The sequence below is a fragment of the Lactuca saligna genome, chromosome 8 (assembly GCF_052625555.1).
Source record: "Lactuca saligna cultivar CGN05327 chromosome 8, ASM5262555v1, whole genome shotgun sequence".
In the NCBI taxonomy this organism is placed as follows: Eukaryota; Viridiplantae; Streptophyta; class Magnoliopsida; order Asterales; family Asteraceae; genus Lactuca; species Lactuca saligna.
Genome location: NC_136424.1, coordinates 74,912,581 through 74,927,008, shown reverse-complemented (window position 1 = coordinate 74,927,008; position 14,428 = coordinate 74,912,581). Strand labels below are relative to the sequence as shown.

The window sequence follows — 14,428 nt, the reverse complement described above, 5'->3', positions numbered from 1 at the left end:
AAATCATATAGTTTTTTTACCTCGAAATTAAGCATGTTTAACAAAAAAAAATGTAAAAGTACAATTATAATAGAATTAAAAATACAATAACTAGATAGTAGAAAGTTGATCTCGAAAATGATGGGTCAAAACAGTTCAAAAAGATGAGTCTTGCGGTAAAGTTGCTATAATCGAAATACAAGGGACCGATTTTTACAGTATACCCCATGTTCAGGGTCTTCCGGTAATATATTTTATTATAATCAATTGATTTTATATTATTTAATGAGGTATTAAATTTTAAATTTTAAAACCAAAGATATTTGATTGGTTGTGGAAAAGTATACAACAAGTCAAGTGTAATTACCAAAATGCCCTTCGCCTAATGGTATATTTACAGCTAAAGGGGATTATTAATGAATATAACAATTAACAAGCAAACTTGTTGGCTAAATTTAAACCAGAAGATCCGAAAATAAGAAAACACACACAAACGGTTTATACACACATAAAATGGTATCATTACATACGCGTATCATAATAAATTGTATATTTTTTTGGTTTTTATATATTATTTTTTGGACCGGTCTTTTGAACCATATATATATATATATATATATATATATATATATATATATATATATATATATATATATATATATATATATATATATATATATATATATATATATATATATATATATGTCAAATGTGTAAGAGTTATTTTTAACTCTTATGATAAATATGTGTAAGAACTCATTAATTATGTCTAGTGATTAACTAGTATAAATAGCACTATCACATATGTAAAAGATACACCAATTTGAATACTTTATATAAATTATCAAATTCTCTCCAAATCTCCTTTCTTCTTTCTTCTTTCTTAAAGGTTCTTAGTTTAGTTTTAATAATCTTCTTTTAATTACATCAAATTTATAACACGTTATCAGCACGAAAGCTCAAACAAAGGTTATTTAGAAGTAGAAATCACATCTATCTTAATCAAGGTATGTATTACTTAGTAAAAACATTATTAATTATAAAAACCCTCATCATATTTAAATAAATAATAATACTAATAAATTAATAAAACTTATACATTATGGACATTATGGACTACTAACGATTTTTATTTCTTATACTAGCATTTCTTTATGTATTCTAATTTTTTTATGCATACTAACATTTACATTATGCAACTAACTTTTTTTTTATGCATACTAACATTTACATTATGCAACTAACTTTTATTTATGCATACTAACATTTACATTATGCAACTAACTTTTAATTATGCATACTAACATTTATATTATGCAACTGACTTTTCTTTATGCATACTAACATTTAAATTATATTTATTTATACATGTCAATGTTTATTTTTTACTCTTCATAATTTTATTTTAATATTTACTAATATTTATTAATGTATCTAATTAATAAAATTATACAAAGTAAAGTTATGTATTAGTTATAAATCTTATTAAATGATTTATAAATATACAAAACGGATATATATATATATATATATGTGTGTGTGTGTGTGTGTGTGTGCAACGGTTATAAACAGTAAAAACAACGGCTATATTTTTTTACTATAAATAAACATATTTACCCTGGTTATTTTACCCACAATAAATATTTCTCTCTTCTATCAAACAAATCAATTTTAAGAAATCAAGGTTCATGATGATTCACCCGTTTGTGATAATCATGACTATAATAGTCATATTACTTTTTATCCCAATCTTTAACATCGAAGATAATATGGAATTTCATCTACTTTTAGGCTTGTATGCAATGTTAGCTTTACCGCTTCTTTTTTGTGTAATATTTATTGAAATAAATGGATTTTTATTTTTATTTTGTTTAAAATTTATAGTTACATTATGTCCAACATTGCAAAGCTCGAGTTTGCAGCACTTGAAGTTAGCGGGAAAAACTATGTGCCATGGATGATAGATGTAAAAATTCATCTTGAGTCCATGGGAATCTCAAATGCTATAAATGAATTTAATAATTGCTTGGCACAAGACAAAGCAAAAGCACAAGTTTTTCTTCGTAAGCATATTGATGAAATGTTAAGATTTGAATATCTTGATGTTACTGATCCAAGTATTCTCTGGAATCTTTTGAAAGAAAGATTTGATCATCAAAAGGAAGTTATACTTCCAAATGCTAGAGATGAATGGAGAACACTGAGGTTTCAAGACTTCAAGAAAGTAAATGAATACAACTTAACTTTGTTCAGAATATGTTCACAACTCAAATATTGTGGACAAGAAGTTACTGATGAAGATATGTTGGAGAAAACTTACTCCACATTTCATGCAACAAAAATTACCTTGATGCAACAATATCGGATGCAAAAGTTCACAAGATATTATGAACTGAATGCATGTCTGCTCGTTGCAGAGCAAAACAATGAACTCTTGAAGAAAAACCATGAATCTCGTCCAACGGGATCAGTAGCACTTCCTGAAGCAAATGCTACAAATATTGATAGTCATCGAAACAATACACGTGGACGAGGGCGTGGTCGTGGTCGAGGACGAGGCCGTGGCTATTTTAATCGAAACCAAAGCTATAATCAGAACCATAATTCTGGTCGTGGACAAGGTAATAATCGTGGTCGTGGCTAGAAAAGGAATAATTACCAACATTCACAAAGAAACAATGTCCACATACAAGATAAGGCCAAAGTGGCAAGGCATGACACTGGGACATCACAAAAATCTGATGGTTCATGTTATAGATGTGGTAGCACAGGCCATTGGTCAAGGACCTGTCGCACACCTGCACATCTTTGTCAACTTTATCAAGAGTCCATTAAAGGAAAAGGAAAGGAAGCAAACCTCATTGATAATGTTGAATTCACTCCGCTAAATGTTACCGATTTCTGCAATGACATGGAAGACATTAACTAAAAAAAAAATCTATTATTGTGCTAGTAAAACTGTTTTTCCTTCGTTTATTTTGCATGTAATGCCTTTCCTTCAATAAATGAACTTTCTTTTAATAATAATTATGATTATGTTTATTCACTTATTATTCCTTTCATGTGTGAAGTTTAATATGAGTCCAACTGGAGCACAACACCAAGAAAAGATTGGAGATCTTTGTATAGCAGATAGTGGTAGTACACATACTATTCTGAAATCAAAGAAATATTTTTCAAAATTAGTACCAACAAAAACAATTATACATACAATATCAGGTCCTGCAGACTTGATAGAGGGAACCGGGAAAGCCCATTTTATATTACCAAATGGTACAAACTTTTGTATAGAAAATGCCTTATTTTCTCTAAAGTCTAATAGAAACTTATTAAGTTTCAATGACATATATTTCAAAGGATATGACACAAAGACTGTGACCATTGAAAATAAGAAATATATGTATATTATAGACAAAAGTCACGTGCTTGAAAAACTACCAACACTTGATTCCGGTCTGCATTATACATATATACATATGATTGAATCAAATATGGTAATCGAAGGAAAACATTGTGATCCTGGGACATTCAGTTTATGGCATGATAGGTTGGGCCACCCAGGATTAACAATGATGCGAAGGATAATTGAGAATATACATGGGCATCCATTGAAGGACCAAAAGTTCCCTCAATCCAATAGCATAAAACCATGTATATCTTGTTCCCTTGGAAAGTTAATTATAAAACACTCTCCAATGAAAGTTGAAAGGGAATCACCTAGATTTCTAGAAAGAATTCAAGGTGATATATGTGGACCGATTCACCCTCCATCTGGACCATTTAGATACTTTATGGTCTTAATAGATGCATCCAGCAAATGGTCTCATGTTTGCCTATTATCAACTCGTAATATGGCATTTGCAAAGCTTCTTGCCCAAATTATTACATTAAGGGCACATTTCCCTGATTATACTATCAAAAGAGTGAGACTTGATAATGCTGGTGAATTTACTTCACAAACATTTAATGACTATTGTATGTCTGTCGGAATTATTGTTGAGCATCCAGTTGCTCATGTACACACACAAAATGGTTTAGCTGAATCACTGATTAAACGTCTCCAGCTAATAGCTAGACCATTGATAATGAGGACCAAACTTCCTGTGTCTGTTTGGGGCCATGCAATCTTACATGCTGGATCATTGATACGCATAAGACCAAGTTCATATCATGTATATGCTCCACTACAACTTGCTTTCGGTCAAGAACCAAATATATCCCATTTGAGAATTTTTGGGTGTGCAGTATATGTCCCTATTGCACCACCTCAACAGACAAAAATGGGTCCTCAAAGAAGGTTGGGAATATATGTTGGTTATGAGTCAGTCTCTATTATAAGATATCTTGAACCATTAACAGGTGATGTTTTCACAGCACGCCTAGCAGATTGTCAATTTGATGAGGCAAATTTCCCATCATTGGGTGGAGAAAAGAAGATCATGGAAAAGGATGTGTCATGGCATGAGCCTTCTTTATCATATCTTGACCCTCGCACAAGGCAATGTGATATAGAAGTTTAAAAGATAATGCATTTCCAAGAAATGGCAAATCAATTACCTGATGCATTTACTGACACAAAAAGGGTGACTAAATCATATATACCCGCTGCCAATGTTCCAGCTCGAATTGACATTCCACATGGACAATTTGATGATAAAGTCACTCAAGAGTCTAAAACACGCCTGAAGCGTGGAAGGCCATTTGGTTCTAAGGATAAGAACCCACGAAAAAGAAGAGGAGCAGAAAATGCACTAGATCATGAGGAAAGTGTTCCTGGAGAAACACGAATTATTCAAATTCCCTCAGGAAAAGAGGATGATGCACAAAATTATGGTCAGCCAAATAGAATATGTAACCAAAATGAAACTGACAGTATAAATGCAATATTTTCTTATTCAGTTGCATGTGATATTATGAATGATGATCCTGAACCACAATCTGTCATTGAATGTCAAAGAAGAAATGATTGGGCTAAATGGAAGGAAGCTATGCAAGTTGAATTAAATTCTCTTAACAAGAGAAAGGTTTTTGGGAACATTATCCTCACACCTGAAGTTGTGAAACCATTAGGATATAGATGGATCTTCGTACGAAAAAGAAATGAGAAAGACGAAATTGTAAGATACAAGGCCAGGCTTGTTGCTCAAGGTTTCTCTCAAAGACCTGGAATTGATTATGAAGAAACTTATTCACCAGTAATGGATGCAACCACTTTCAGATATTTAATCAGCTTGGCAGTATCTAAAAATTTAGAGATGCGTCTTATGGATGTTGTTACAGCTTACCTGTATGGATCACTTGATAGTGATATCTATATGAAAATCCCTGAAGGATTTAAAATGCCTGAAACATTAAGTACAAAACCCAAAGAAATGTATTCTATAAAATTACAAAGATCTTTGTATGGTTTAAAGCAATCTGGGTGCATGTGGTACAATCGTTTAAGCGATTATTTGACAAGTAAAGGTTATAAAAATAACACTATTTGTCCATGTGTATTTATTAAGAAAACAACATCTGGATATGTGATCATAGCAGTCTATGTTGATGATCTGAACATCATTGGAACGAATAAAGAAATCCTTGAAGTGATTGAACTTTTAAAGAAAGAATTTGAAATGAAAGATCTTGGAAAAACCAAATATTGTCTTGGTTTACAGATTGAGCATATGCCTAACGGAATACTTGTGCATCAATCAAATTACACAGAAAGAGTCTTGAAACGTTTCAATATGGACAATGCAAATCCTTTAAGCACTCCAATGGTTGTTAGATCATTAAATATTGACAAGGATCCATTTCGTCCATGCGAAGAAAATGAAGAAGTCCTTGGTTCAGAAGTGCCATATCTAAATGCAATTGGAGCTCTTATGTATCTTACCAATTGTACTAGACCTGACATTTCTTTCGCAGTAAACTTGCTAGCAAGATTTAGTTCAGCCCCAACAAAAAGACATTGGAATGGAATCAAAAATATTTTTCGATACCTTCGAGGAACTAGTGATTTAGGGTTATTTTACCCTAACGATTCAAAACAAGGTTTGATTGGTTATGCAGATGCAGGTTATTTGTCTGATCCTCATAAATCTAGATCTCAAACTGGATACGTATTCATGAATGGAGGTACTGCAATTTCCTGGCGTTCTCAAAAGCAAACACTTGTTGCCACATCCTCAAATCATGCTGAAGTAATTGCACTAAATGAAGCTAGTAGAGAATGTACATGGTTAAGATCAATGACACAACTAGTTTTAACTTCATGTGGACTTGAAAAGGATATATGTCCAACTTTAATATATGAAGATAACTCAGCATGTGTCGCTCAAATGAAAGAAGGATATATCAAGAGCGACAGGACAAAACATATACCTCCAAAGTTTTTTGAGTACACTCAAGAGCTTATAAAGAACCATCAAGTTGAAATCAAATATGTTCAATCCAGTAACAATGCAGCAGACCTTTTTACGAAGGCACTTCTTACTACAATATTCAGGAAACATGTTCATGGCATCGGAATGCGACATGTGCATAGAATATAATGTGACAGATGTCTAAATAAGGGGGAGTAAACTATACACTGCACTCTTTTTCCCTTCGCTAAAGTTTTTTCCCACTGGGTTTTCTTTAGCAAGGTTTTTAATGAGGCAGTACTTCAAGGTTGAACTCTAATTTGAAATGATGTCATCCAAGGGGGAGTGTTGTAAATAATTGAATGACAACATTTCCTAATGTCAAATGTGTAAGAGTTATTTTCAACTCTTATGATAAATATGTCAAATATGTGTAAGAACTCATTAATTATATCTAGTGATTAACTAGTGTATATAGCACTATCACATATGTAAAAGATACACCAATTTGAATACTTTATATAAGTTATCAAATTCTCTCCAAATCTCCTTTCTTCTTTCTTAAAGGTTCTTAGTTTAGTTTTAATAATCTTCTTTTAATTACATCAAATTTATAACAATATATATATATATATATATATATATATATATATATATATATATTAACTTTGAGTATTTTATATGAGTGTTAATTTCTTTGGTTAATGATTTATTGGCTTATTGAGTTAATGATTTAAAAGACTGATATATCATGTATCTTATAATAGTGGTTGAGCTAGGATTTTATAATAAATAAGGCGTATATCATAATAAAATATTATAATATATTTTATATCCAAATAACATAATAAAATATTTTTTTATAAACCTTGATTATTAGAAGTTTTCAAATGAACATAAACACAACTAATTGATTCACAATTATCTATATATATTTTTTAAACATTTGTTATACTTAATATACATAATATCATCTCAAATCCAATAATTATGTATTTTTATTAATTATGCCAATACCAAAATAACATCAAATAATTCAATGCATTGTTTAATACAAAAATATTTTAGTCTTAACATAACATAACAACATTACTAAAATAAAAATTGGCATTAGGTTTCAATTAATATATACCAATGAGAAAATCTTACATCTTACATGTGATTTTTTTAAAAGTGAGATCTTACGATTGATGAATAGCAATATTAAAAACAAGTAATTAAAACAAAAATAAAATATTTATAAAAAAACAACAAGTGCCGTAAGTTTTTCTTTACGATTTACAACTGTCAAAACGAATGGAAAGTTTGGCACCGATAAGTGAAGAAATTTAAATATTTACTTTTTAGTTTTTACCCGAGAAAATTACACTCTTGTGTGGGGAAAAAAAGTCTTCAAGCTTTTACGGCAAACAGTGAAGTAAATGTTGAGGTAGCAATCGGTGGCCGTCGATTGGAGAAGACCCGTAGAGATCGATAAAGGTTTGATGTCAGGTAGAGAGTAAAGACGGGGAGGAGAAGAGCTTTAAAGATTGAAGGTGGTAGGTTCTAAAAGAGCAAAATCAAGAGTTTTTGTCCTTCATTTTGTAGGCTTTTAGATTTGCTTAAAATCTCTATTGTAGCATTTATTTAATGTAAAGTTTCTTTTCCTGGTTTTCCTAGTTTTTGTGAGATTTGTTTGCAGCCTTTATCTAAAAATCTTCTTATGACCTATTGTATTATATATATACTTAAAATCTTGAGGAACAGGAAAGTTTGGCAACTCTCATTTCTGCCACTTTTTTTTCTTCATTTCCTACTTTCGCCAAAGACGGTTTTGTTTTAAAGTGTTATATTTTTTTATTCAGACCGCCTTCAAAATTTGGTTAGGTTTATCTTTTCCACCGCCTTAAAGATATTGTAGACGTTGTCTTCTATTTCCGTTTGTGATTCTAGCTTTTATTGTAAAAAAATCGGTTCATCCCTTTGTTGCGATTATATGTTTACGACTTCACACTTCTGAATACCGTCGTCGCTCAAACAGGTATTCAAATCGCACCAGATGAATCGTCGATTCCATTAGTTCTAAGCGCAATCACACCTCGAATCGCTCCAATCTCTGTACTCCATCTTCCGCCTCCCTCAACGAACCAGATTTTGAATACGAAATCTCATAAGAGATCAGGTTCCTTAGACCGAAGGATGGACTTTTGTCTTCCTACGGTTCCAATTATGTTGATTTAAGGTATGTCTCCTTTTTTTCGTCTTCTATCCATGTTAAATTTCCGGTTGTCAATTGTTCTCTTAATTCAATACCAAAGCGACAAACGCCTTCCATTGTTTTCATTTACCTTCGTCTTTTGGACTGCTGATCAAATGAACCCGTGTTTCCTTCAGACTAAAGGCAATTTTACTCTTCGATTGGAACCCCGCTAGCCCGCTCAAGAGGGAAGACCCGACACAGAGATTAGGAGGACACAGAAGAAAATTCAACGTCATCGCCACCACCAGTCTCAGCCACCGCGACGATTCTTACGATTCATCGGCAGTCCTACAAACGTATTTTCTACGCCGCCTACCTAAACCCTTATTCGACCTTTCCCTCCATTGAACACCATAGAATCCCTACAACCATAAGATGTTTTATCCACCTTTGCTACATAGTTGTTACGTCCACCGTTGCCACCGCACGCGCGCCCTCCAATAACATGCTTACATATTCCGTCCTCCACCACCGACTGTATTTAGACTGTTCTAAGTTTCTGGTCTCCTTCCGTTGCTTTCTAATTTCTGATCTCCATATGTTGTTAGAAGTCGTCTATCTCAGGTAAGGTCCATCTTCTACTATTGATTTAAATCCTTGATCGATTGAAGCTTAAATCAAAGTTTTTCTCCAATTGTGATTGTTACACCAGGTTCGACTTTGTTTTGCTGCTTAAGATGGTCCATCTGTTGCTCTACAAAAATTGATGTTGCTAAGTTTGTCATGATCCTACATATTTGCAAAGGTTAGATTTGTTGTGAATATCATCTTTTTGATTTTTTTTGAAGATGTTGATGATCTTGATTTATTGATTTATTTGGTGTGAGAGACGGAAGAGAAAAAGATGGAAACTGAAGAGAGGAATCAGAAAAACAATGAATAAAGAAGAAAGAGACAAGTATAGTTGTATGTATTTTGAAAGAGCTAAATATGCCAAAAAGTCTTACCTATTGTGTTCGCAAAATTTGAACTACACCTGGAAAGAGAGATAGATAGGTTCTTTGTGTGGGAGATTGACCAGAGATTGGATTTGGAATAGTAGGTTATGGATCTGATGGTAAAACTTCAAACTACCAATACCATCCATGCTTTGCTTCTTGAACTAATGGTATCTTGAATTTTTTTTTTTTTTTTTTTTTTTGTCAATTGTAGGATAGCCTTCCTGCTGTCAGCGTATTAGGTCTTTAGATAAATAATTTCTTGGAATGTGTGTGTTATTGTTGGTTTGTGTTTTTTATAGTCCAGTAGATATGTTGCTCTATCTGTTACAGAAAATGGAATTGAATGTGTGTGCTCTACTACAAAGCGGGATTCTTGTAAATCCATACATAATCTTTAATGATTAGAATTTTATTATTTCATCATAAATAGTGTATTTATTGATTTCCTCAATCGTTGATCTTCTTCTATTGATCAGTTTGGGGGCTCCACATGTGAAACTTATGTCAAGGCCTGTAAGTATGTCTGTGCCACAAGTAGCGGTTGATGACTTCTATAGTTAAGGTTTAACCAACTCCTTCATATATCCCTATCTCTTTATCCTTAACATTCCCAAAGTAAATTAATTGAGATTTTGTATTGTTTATTTATTTTTACAGCTCCATCGACCAATTTTATGATGAAATTTGAAAGTGAGTTTGACGATGCATCACAAGTGCTCGATGAAATGATACAACAAAATCTTATTTTTACTTTCTTATATGAAAAATCTCACTGTTTAAAAGCAAATACCATAACACTCATACCATAGCAAAACATTGTAAGATGTATAAACCTTAAAAGCAAATATTTGAAGTGTCAAGACTATAAATATTCTATTTTTTAGTTACAAATAACATTCACATCTTCCATACCACTTCAATTATTGAAACATCTTCTAATTCTATTTCTAACCGGTTGTAACATTTCATTTTAGTTTGTGGGAAAAAAAAATATGCAAGCCATTAATTAGACGACTCTTATACTATCCATTTCAATTATTGGAAAATATTCTCTTATACTAGCCATGGTAATGTCTTGCAGGTGTGACAAAGTTTTGTTATCAATTAAAGTTAGTACTTTTTTGGTGTTGTGAAGGAGGTATGTTGTTCTTCGATTTTGATTTTTTCTGCATATTTTGGTCAATTGGTTTCTTGCTATTTAGAATAATTTTCTCCATGCAACTTTTTACACAAATTTAAGATTTTTTATACATCTATAACCTATTCACTTTTAATTGTGTTTAATTGAAGGGTTGCACACTACCTTTTAGTGTTACTGTTATTCTTCATGAATTTAATTCTTCGCTTCTTTACTAAAAGATTTGTAAAATTTCATCTTAAACATCTTATCAAATCCAAACACAACAATGCATTTTCATTGTACTTTTTATAGTTGGAGAGCATAGTGCGAAGCATTATCTCAATGCTTTCAAGCCCAAATGATGAATTTCCTGCAAATGTCGAAGCTGCGATGATGACCATATTGCCCTTGTGTTATTTGTTTTTTTATTGAGCATTTGTTGAAGATGTTTGTGTTTGTTATTTATTTTGGGCGTGATTACATAAAGAATGCAGAGATAGAAGAGATGAGTTCAGGAAGAGAACAACCGAATGAAAGACTCAATGTAGGTTTCTCTTGAAGAGATGAGTTCAAAGTAGTAATGCCCCTTACAGTCCAAAATTAGAATATTACATAATTGATGTCACATTTGAGTAGCCATGTTAATTTTTTAGCCATTTACAGAATGCAACAACAGAGGCATCCATTTGCAGACTTGAGGTTGTTGAATGAAATTTTAGTTTTTTTTATTATACATTATTCTTTTTGTATGGGTAGTATGAAAAGCGAGTAATTTCTTTATAAAACGATATAGCAGGAGTGGATAAAAGCTATGGTCTTCGAAGGGTACTTTTCAAATTCACATTTTCCTTCTTGGGTTTTGTGTTATTTGTATGTTATTGTGTTAAGGGTATAATCGTATTTTCCATATTTCATGTTGATCAGGCTTTAAGGCAGACATCAGACTGGTTTAGTAGAATTTTGAATCACACAAAAGTAATAAGTAAATATAATATTATCTATTAAAAACAACTATAAGTATTTTAGTAGAGTTAAAACTAATATAAGAATATATTTGTGTTTTGTTTTTATAGACCTGCATCAACATTGTAATCAATATGGGACGAAAAAACGCCAAATTGTGGACATTATGCATCTAATACAACGAACACGTGTAACTTGAATTTTGCACTTATCATTCTTTTCACATGTTTAATGTTTATTTGGTGTTTTTTTATATATCAATGTACTTTCATGTGTGTTTTCAATTTCATCTTTAGTGTAATTTACTCTTACTTCTGTTACCTTTTCTAAAATACATATCTCAAATTATTTTTTAAAATCATTTTGTTGGTATCAGAAACTACTATAAGGTATTACATATATGATATCATATTTTACTAATATACTACTTACTATGTAACTAAATTTCTGACCAAAGACCCCTTCATTTATTATCTCTATTTCTTGCAGGGACCAAAGAAAAAAGAAAGAGAAGTTGGAGGGGTAAAAATAGAGCTAATATAAACCCTATGTTGCTAATATAGTTGTTGCTATGTAACTGATATGAACATCATTAGCGCAAGAGTTAGAAATTCAAAATCTGATCTTTGACTTTTTGACCAGATAATATTTAGTTTTTTGCATACATAAATTGATTGGACATATTGCGGCAAGGCTTGGACAACTTAAAATTCAACATTCGACCATAATCACCATATATATATATATATATATATATATATATATATATATATATATATATATATATATATATATATATATATATATATTGTATTCTAACTTATTATTATATGGATTTAGAAATGATTGTGGACCAATTATTTTAGTTATTTTAAGAAAATGATTAATAAATACTTTTGAATTAAAGATAATTGAAAAATATCATCTAATTCCATTGTAAGGGTATTTTAGTCAATTACATATGTTTAAAAAAGAAAATTTGCGGATTTTAGGGAATAATTAATTCTCTTTAACCATAAAAATATGATTTTTCTGGATAATAATTCTATTAATTCGGACATTCTAACAGAATGTGTTTATGATTATTTTGAAAAAAAACATTCCATTATGACAGAAGACTATAAACATATATTATCAAGACCAATAATTTTTAATAAATACATATTTTTATATGAAACGAATTTTAATATTTTAGAATAGGTAATTACATTCACTCTTAAAGAATACAACAATGAATATAAATTATAATCATTCTTGAAATCTCTTGCAAAAAACTATCGTCATTCTTGAAAGAATACCCATTCACCTTCTTGTTTCGTTTCCAGATGTCATGTGTATCGTTGACCTCTAAGCCACTTTAAAATACGTTAGCATTCTGTGAGATTGACATATTGTGAGATTGACATTCATTCAGAATTGCATTGTATAAGAATGGCTTTATATAAGGAGCTACAGAAGGAGATAAACTCAATGATGGTAAGTGATTCTTAGGTAAAACTTGAAACTTCTGAAAAGTATAAGAAACAAATATGATGATAAAATTAAGCCAATTGCAAGAGAACCCTGGAAAAATCATTCTTATGTGATTCTACCATCATCATTCTTATGTGATTATACCAGAAATACAATTCTAGCAGAATCATTCTTATGTGATTTTGCAAGAATATAATACTCTTTACACATTATTCAAATAGAAGTATACATTAGATGTAAAATATTCTTAAAGAATGAAAGAGTTGAAGATGAGAATAACACTCGATGATAAGGTTAGAAAGTTATTCTCATAGAATTAGATTAATTAGGTTAAAGGGAATACACTATGGAATTCATTCAAATTTCACAAAAATAAAGCCATTAAAAACCATATATATATATATATATATATATATATATATATATATATATATATATATATATATATATATATATATACAGTAAAATCAAATAATCATTTTCTTTCATTTCAACCAACAACCATAAGATTACCAAATGACATTTTAGCTTCAAATGGTTAAAAATGAACCAAATTATTGAGTTATGTAATCACTTGGTGCTTTGCCAAATGTGTCATTGGACAGAAGCTGTATGTCATAATTCATAATGAGAAAGAATAACATGGTTATTAGTAATAATGGTAGAAGAAGGAAAGAATCTTCGAGTATTATACCACTAGGTCCACAATGGAAGGTAATGAGCAACAAACAAGCACCATAGATCTTGTAGGAAGTGCTTGGAATAACCTTCGTTACATAAGTTGGACATTTCACTTTTAACATGATATAGACTGTGAATAGTGACGCCCTGTATCATGGAGGCATGATTGTTGGCAAATTGATACTCAATATATATGGATATAACATCATCATTTATAATGAGAACTTTTCGAAGATTATTTACAAAAACCAAATATACATACAGGCATTCAACTACCATTGAATAAAAATAAACAACTAATTACATGTTCTTGTAGTCGGTAGTCCCATGTGACAAAATCTGATTTGAAATTATATATGAAACCAAAGACTACAAGAAAATACATTCACCTAGAAAGAGTTTGTACAAAGAACGCATCATTTTGTATTCATCTAGACTATTGTATGAATAATACTTGCTACATTTGTTTTAAGAATCCAAACTATAACAGACTAGGATTGAAAGAAGTGAAGAATGAATAAGGAAAAAAAATGAACTTCTGGCCTTGTTCAATGACTGTCCAATGGTTCAACATCTTCGACTAAACAACGGTACTTTGGTGCATTGACGATTCATCGACGACGTCTCAACAAGGTCTTGTGGTTGACCGACGAGGGTGATGTTTGATTAGGGTTGGATTAAT

At 31.0% G+C, this 14,428-nt stretch overlaps 1 protein-coding gene across 1 annotated transcript; it reads left to right on the top strand.

The window, feature by feature from the left end:
• Window positions 1-1,694: 1,694 nt before the first annotated feature.
• On the top strand, window positions 1,695-2,908 carry LOC145009770 (uncharacterized). The gene is made up of 3 exons (XM_078968403.1): window positions 1,695-1,774; window positions 1,864-2,600; window positions 2,751-2,908. Exons 1-3 carry the CDS (start codon window positions 1,695-1,697, stop codon window positions 2,906-2,908), a joined length of 975 nt encoding a protein of 324 aa, XP_078824529.1.
• Window positions 2,909-14,428: the final 11,520 nt, after the last annotated feature.